The sequence below is a fragment of the Etheostoma spectabile genome, chromosome 16 (assembly GCF_008692095.1).
Source record: "Etheostoma spectabile isolate EspeVRDwgs_2016 chromosome 16, UIUC_Espe_1.0, whole genome shotgun sequence".
Classification (NCBI taxonomy): domain Eukaryota; kingdom Metazoa; phylum Chordata; class Actinopteri; order Perciformes; family Percidae; genus Etheostoma; species Etheostoma spectabile.
In genome coordinates, this window is record NC_045748.1 from 10347441 (window position 1) to 10354901 (window position 7461).

Below are 7461 nucleotides of genomic sequence, written 5' to 3' on the forward strand. Positions count from 1 at the left end.
TCTACTTGCTTTTTGTGCTAATAAATTTGTAGGAATTGCAACTAAAAACAGAACAGAACAATCTGTCTTGCTTTTTGTCTCAGGCTGACACAAGGTCTCAGTCCCCGGCCGCTGGCTCGACGGCTAAACTGGACCAGGTGCAAGGCCAGGTCAACGAGGTCAAAGTCATTCTGAAAGACAACATCAGCAAAGTGCTGGAGAGAGGGGACCGATTAGATGATCTGATCGGCAAGACGGACGACCTGCAGGCGTCGGTAAGTATCTGGCGGTGCAGAGTGTGAGCGCTGATGTTTTAGAGATGAGGCTTTCATATGACTCCTAAAACAGAAAGGTAACAGTGGTGAAAAGTAACTAAGTACTTTTTATTTACTCAAGTACAGTACTTTAGCACAACTTTGAGATACTAGATTTCAGAGGAAATCATTGCACTTTTTTACTTGCTATATCAGGGTGCTATAGTGAGTTAGATATCGTCTTGCGTTGCCAGACCCTCCTCCAACGCGCGCTAAAGGAGGGTCTGGCTACTCCCCACAGCATTCTGGGATGGGAGGAAAACAAGCTCTTAACTCAGATTGGACAGAAAGTCTAGCGAGCGGTCTCAATTTACAATGCAGAGATGGTAGGAGCAGTTAATCATAGTTCTCGTATTTAAAATTTCAACACAAAGAAAAAGGGAAACACATCTGCATCTGGTGGATTTCCTTCAGCACCGCAGCAATTCAAGAAGTGGAACACAAAGGATGTAGACCACTTTATTTAATAAGATTTAACTTTAAAAAAACATAAGCTTACAAACTAGTGTTTTAAACCTTTTAGTCATACGTTTAGTCATGTTCACCCTGTGATGTCATGACGTACTGTAGTCAGAGAAACATTTCCCGGCTAAACTTTGCCAAATGGTTTCATTCAAATAACTGCTTTTAGTTCAAAGAAGTAAAATGATCCAGTATTTAACAAAACGGGAAACGTTAGAGAAACATCCAATAAAGGAAAACCTATGTATCAAAAGAATTTTTCTTCTCTCTCCCATCAATCATCTTCCGACCCCCTTAGGTTTATCTGGTGACCCTTTGGAGGGGCCTAACCCCTAGGTTGGGAACCTCTGAACTAAACTAACTGTATACAAAGTAGTTAAAGAAGCAGAACGGGCCTTTTTTTTCTTTCGACTATTTACATTCACTCTTTTTCCTGGTCTAACTCTGGTGCCTACATTACCCAGCAGGCAACTTGATTGTCATCAGTTTAGGTTGGAGAGACAGCTGTTATGCTAGAGGCTAGTAGCCTGCAGCAGAGATAATGAACAGAGGTCTGGTAAACTCACGTCTTTCTAACTCCACAGCTACAGATTTGGTTTTATTTTCAGACTTGTAGTCCTACCGAAATTCATCAAACTTCACACAGCTCCCTCTGTCCACACAAAAGGCTTCAAACAACTTTTTTATTTTTATTTCTTTACATGGTATTCCTCAGGGTTCTGGTTTAATGCCAACTTCACGGCCATATAATGGAAAAATCAGTTTGGATTTCAAGCCCGAGAAAATCTGTATTCACCAAGTAACGACACCTAAATTTGAATAAAACATTTGGGTGGTGCGTTTTTACTCTAACATAAAATATTTGTTGGATTAAGAGCACTACTGCTATGAAACTAAAAATACAAAGTAACGTTATCACACACACACAAAACATTTATTAATGGTAGGGCATTTATTGAATCCTTTAAAAAGAAAAGAAAAACATAACTTTTGCAAACAAAACCTTTTTTGTAAGCCTATTTTTTTTGTTTTGTTTTTAGAATATTAAATTTAGACTCCCTTTGTTTCTTTTCAGGCTGACTCTTTCCAGAGAACATCCACACGGGTTGCCAGGAAATACTGGTGGAAAAACATTAAAATGATGATCATAATTGGCGTGATCGTGCTAATCATCGTTATCCTCATCATCCTCTTTGCCACAAAAGTTATCTAAATAACCCCCGACCTGAACTTCAGCAGCACCTCGGGACTGAGAGCGATGAAGACGGTGGATGAAGCTCACCGGTTATTTAGCGTGTACTTGCCCTCGTGAGAGAGTCTCAGATCATTTCAACTCAAACAAACGGGTATTTCAAGAAATATTTATGTAAATTCAAAAGGGTAAATGATTTTTGTAACACATGCAAGCTTATTGGCCGGCTGCTCTGCGATAAAGCTTATGATGACACGACGTAAATTAGAGCTTAAATTGTTAGAAACTTGGCTGAACTACTTCTTGAACACTCCAACAGTCAATGTGACGTAAACGTACTATTTCACAACGGATCACATATGCAAATGAGTCTTTATTTTTAGTTTATTGTATTTCTTTATGTCCAATGGCCTGTGTATATATATATATATATATATTCTGTTTATGACTGTCAAACTCTGTAATAACATATACGACTGATGACTACGATAAAAAGGAAATTGTAATAACGCATTTTTCGCATTCTTTGCTACTACAATACTGTATGTGTGTGTGTGTGTGTGTGTGTGTGTGTGTGTGTGTGATCTGTTCCAACCAATCTTCACATTTCTGTCATGTAATAATTGAAGCATTCACAAATAGCATTTGAGAACATTAAATACAAAAACAAGAGAGGATTAGGAACGCAAACTGCCCAAAACTTTGCAGCAATCTTAATAAATGCAAAACACCAAAACTTTTGAGATACAACAAATACTCCGGTAAATGTAGAGGAAATGTAGTGTAGGTCATAGTGCTCTTCATTAGTTTCTTACAATCAGCTAGTGATGTTTGCTGGGTACCATCCTCTCTCTGGCCAACGCTCGACCAGTGTCGCTGTCTTTCATCACTCTGAAACCTACGGGAAACAAACACAGCAGATCAGCTATGGGTGAACCAAAACCTGCAAAAACTACAAATAAAAACAGGAATCCCCGTGTTTATAATGTCCAATGTAAAAAAAATAAATAAAGAAAAACTGAGAACAATTATTTTACAGTTAAAAAATAAATAAATAAATAGATAGATAGATAGATAGATAGTCCATAAGCTAGAAAACCTGAAGTGCAATAAATTGAAGAAGTCAAAATACGAAATGGAAGAAACCTTCGATTGGTCAAAAATAAAATACACATTAAAGAAAACATTACATGCAAATTTCTGCAAACTTCTTTCTTTTACAAAAAGGTTATTAAAGGGAAAATGTATTACAGGAAAATTAACAAACGTGGAGTCTTTTTCCATCGCTGTCAGTAAGACAAAACAGAGCAATACATGTACACAAAGCACTTTATCCCCCCCCCCCCCCCCCCCCCCCCCCCCCCCCCCGACACAGTCTCGTCCAAATATGAACCAGGTTTTAGCTCATGGACTTACTGGCTACGAGAGCTAAATAAAGAAACAAGCATTTTAGATAAGATTAGGAATGCATATATTAACAATAGAAACTGGAAAGTCCAGAGAATGCTGTACGTATCCTTTGAAAAGCAAATAGTTATTTTTACATATTTATAAATCATTACTTGTGGGGGAGTAAGGGCCTGTAAAAAATGACAATTACATGTGTATATTTTAAGTTGTACATTATGGAACAGTTGCAAAGAAAAGTAAAATGGAAAGAAAGATGACAAAGCTGGACGTGTCCCATATTGTTTAGTTTAGAAATGCTGAGACAGGATGTTGTAAGACCATACCAAATGGCAGCGTTCGAGAGCGTATGCTTCTCGTACCCGGTCCGCATTGAGCGGGCCCTGAGAGTATCTGGGAGTCAGCTCATGGCCTGCAAGGAAGCTCCGCTGGCAGGTACAAACAAGGTATGTCAGAGTTAGGAGACAACATACTTCCTTTTCTGTTTCCCTGCACATCCTTAACTTTGGCATCCATTTACTGTAGTATCAGTACTTTACCTGTTAACTTTACACTTAAAAAAAACAAAAACAAAAAAAAAATAGATGCAAAAGAGGCAGCAGAAGGCCAGCTGTTAAAATAATCGCCACAAGAGTGCAGCCGCTATGTTACCACTACTGTAAAGCACTTGAGGGTGCTGAGAAAAAGAAATTTACAAGTGAAAATTAAACATAATGTTACCAAAACAGCAAATTAAATATAACTACCTTAAGTTTAAAGTGAGAGGGGTATTTTTTTTTGTCTTTACATACCTACTTGAAGATGAGTTGCCTCTGTTAATACGGCTTGTAACTGTTGGTGTGGCCACCACGCCGTGGCGACTTGCCATATCCACCAGATTCATCTACAAGTGGGGTGCAAAATCGGATTTCAGGTGTTTTTTGTCATTTCAAAAAAGAAAAAGAAATCTGACTTAAGCCCGTCAGGGTGTTCTACTCACCGTAGTCACCGTATCCATAATAGTTGTTGTAACCAGGGTAATCATAGCCACCGTATCCTCCATAGCCTTGATTATTGTAACCATAATTACCATAATTCCCATAGCCTTGATTCCAGTAGTTGCCGTAACCCTGGTTCCAATTTTGATTGGGACCTGCGGTTAAACAGGAATTAAATAAAATGCTTTTGATCACACAAGTTAAGTGGTTATTGTTTAACATGCAGTTAGATAGATGATTTATAAAATTACATTATTGAGCATTGTAACCCTCTTGTTGAACACTTGGGGGCACATTATAAGGGCCCTCTCTCAAACAAATTATCAAAAATTGTAATTACAAAAAATGTAACATCATTTTGGAGCATAATTATTGCCATATGTGTGTCCAAAATGTTGGAAATGCTAAAGCAGATAATAACACTCAAAAAGCTTAAAGACAACAACAACAACACATATGAGACATGAGAAAAGTCTTTGAGTTTGTTTTGGTGCTCAAGTTGATTTTACATTCATTCGGCGTGGGTGCTGCACCAAAGCCTGATCATGTTGGGGACAACCCTGCAAATGAGCCATCAAAGCCAAACTGCACAAAAACAGTGGAGCAAAAATGAAACGTTGTGGTGTTATGGGGGAGTTATGTGATGGACTATTTCTTGGGAGGGGGTAGTGACTTGCTGGGGTCCCACAAAGTCGACAAAGAAGTCAATTTTTCCTGCCAGAACAGTCAGCGCATAACCCCACCCCTGCTTTGTACCGACTAAACAGACAACACACCACGTGTTTTCTGTATTTTTGTACTGTACTGAATGTGAAACTGCGTGTTGTCTTGCACGCTTATGCTTTTCTTGGCCAAGTTGCCGTTGCAAACGAGAACCTGTTCTCAACGACCTACCTGATTAGATAAAGGTTAAATAAAATAAAAAATTAGAAGTGTCCATAAGTTAGCTTGAGAGCTGATCTTTCTCTGTTTCTAGTCTTTATGCTAAGCTAACCGCCTGCTGGCTTCATATTTACTGTGCAGACATGAAACGGATGTTGGTCGTGTTAACTAACTCTCAGCAACAAAGTGAATATTAGGGGTGGGGAAGAAAAGAAAAAAAAATCTACTGTGTATCTACTGTATAGATACACAGGCGCCAAGTATTAATCTTTTATTATATATCTGTTGGTCAGTTTGTCCCATTTTGCAGCAATACAATTGAAGTGATATGAACAAACAGAGAAATGTTTCTTTTTCGATGAAACGGATGTTGATAAAGTTTCCTTTAGGGGACATCATGCCGGACGCGCTTCCTGGGGACCAGGTCCTATACTGTAGTTCTGAATTGACTGTGCATTATTTACATTTTATATACATGCAAAGTTTTCTCCACTCACCACCGCCTCTTCCCCGAGACCTGGACGGGTATCCACCTCTGCCTCCCCAGTACTGCTGCTGCTGATACTGTTCCTTGGACATTGCCACTTTTATTTCACACTGAAGGAACACCAGTAATGTTGTGAGTCCGCAGTCGTTATGTATCAGTTATAAAAGTCAAAGTAATTAAAGCAATTACCAGGTGATAAAGTCTTAGTTGGCAGGAGAGAAAAGTTTGTACCTTGCTTAGTCCAATATTGTGGTACTTTTTCTCCATGATGCCCTTAACTGGATCCTCCTCTTTGAATGTGATGAAGCAGAAGCCCCTCCTTTTGTTGGTTTTGTTTTCCATGGGAAGTTCAATTGACTCCAGCTAAGTGTTTCATTATGTTTATAAAAAGAAACAACGGGAAAGTTACTTTACAGACATGCAGACCCACGAGAAAGAAATCCATTAAATGGATTTTAAAGAAAAATATGATTCCAATCAGAATCAGAATCTGAAATACTTTATTGATCCCCGAAGGGAAACTCTGTGTTGCAGTTGTTCAGATATTAGAAATATAAATAAAGAAATATAAGGAGTCTGGATATTTACATAGTTAAAGGAATATTATGACACAGTATTTGCATAAATAACCTAATTAAGGTGTTGCAATGGTGAAAAGTAATAATAATAATAATAATAATAGTAGCAGTTGAGTATTGCACTGCAATGAGCCACAGCAAAAGCTATAAGCTAAATCTGGGAATGTTAGAAGAAAAAGAATAACGTGTACCTCTCCGAAGGCACTGAAGTACTCTCTGACTTTGTCTTCAGGGGTGTCTGGAGAGAGACCACCAACAAAGATCTTCTTCACCGGCTCCTTGCTCTTCATGGCTTTGGCTTTTTTGGGGTCAATGACCTTTCCATTGAGTTTATGTTCCTTCTGTGTGGCAACCTACACAGCAAAACAAACAAAAAAGGGGTCATTCAAAAAAAATAATCTTTAAGAGTTAATCCACTATTTTGTCTTGTAGGTGATTATTTCTATTAAAGACATACAACCCCAAATGCAAAGGGGGTTTCTTTGTCAGACTGGGTCGTTTTAATTATTTTCATTTTCAATTCATCTGTTGGTTATTTTGTATAATTCATCATTTTTATTTTATCAAATGTTACAAAAATGGAGGAGGGGGGGAGTTTTAAAATCCTTTTCATAGACCTCAAGGTGAGATTTAAAATTACAAAGTGTGTCCAAATCGCAAAGATTTTCAGTTCACAATGCTACAACAGAAAGAAAAAAAAGCAGCAAACAATCTCATTTAAGATTTAACTAAAAAATACTTTTATGGGTTAATTCAGCCCCAGTTTCCCCATTGCATTCAAGTCATAGACCTAAACATCCGATTTGCCTAAAAATAAGCAAAACTAGCACGGGTTCTTAAAAAAATAGCAATAATACAAGATGAATTCCCTTTTTGACAGCTTATACAAAAAGGTCAGCACTGTGCATGTGGCATTAAAGTACTTGGGAGTACTTTCTTAATGCACTTTGTAAAAAACGGCTTATTACGGGAGCAGGCCAGTACCTTGTCAACACTGTCTGGTTCTTTGAAGAGCACAAAGCCAAAACCCCGTGAACGGCCAGTCATGGGGTCCAGTTTTAAAGTGCAGTCTACAACCTCCCCGTACTTGGAAAAATAATCTTTCAGGTCCTTCTTAGTCGTGTCCCAGCTGAGCCCTCCTACAAACATCTTACTGTTGACAAAACAGCACATTTAAAAAAAA

At 38.2% G+C, this 7461-nt stretch overlaps 2 protein-coding genes across 7 annotated transcripts in view; one reads left to right on the forward strand and one right to left on the reverse strand.

Annotated features, from left to right (window-relative positions):
- The window catches only part of si:ch73-234b20.5 (vesicle-associated membrane protein 8), a 3606-nt gene extending 1146 nt beyond the window's left edge, over positions 1-2460 (forward strand). For both annotated transcript variants that reach the window (XM_032539212.1, XM_032539211.1), the window contains exons 2-3: positions 84-254; positions 1831-2460. In XM_032539212.1, the coding sequence (XP_032395103.1) occupies positions 84-254; positions 1831-1968 (309 nt within the window). In that variant the 3' untranslated portion in view covers positions 1969-2460. The remainder of the gene's footprint in view (positions 1-83; positions 255-1830) is intronic.
- The window catches only part of hnrnpd (heterogeneous nuclear ribonucleoprotein D), a 6162-nt gene continuing 728 nt past the window's right edge, over positions 2028-7461 (reverse strand). Inside the window, exons 2-9 of one of the 5 annotated variants that reach the window (XR_004335565.1) lie at positions 7263-7431; positions 6470-6631; positions 5932-6063; positions 5711-5810; positions 4334-4486; positions 4146-4237; positions 3681-3782; positions 2028-2845 (exon numbers count right to left, since the gene is read on the reverse strand). Coding sequence is in view for 4 of the 5 variants with exons in the window: in XM_032539191.1 (XP_032395082.1) it covers positions 4170-4237; positions 4334-4486; positions 5711-5810; positions 5932-6063; positions 6470-6631; positions 7263-7431 (784 nt within the window). In the remaining variant the exon portion in view is untranslated. Of the gene's footprint in view, positions 3783-4145; positions 4238-4333; positions 4487-5710; positions 5811-5931; positions 6064-6469; positions 6632-7262; positions 7432-7461 lie in introns of all 5 variants that reach the window. The other 4 variants (XM_032539191.1, XM_032539190.1, XM_032539188.1 and 1 more) reach the window with 4 other exon arrangements.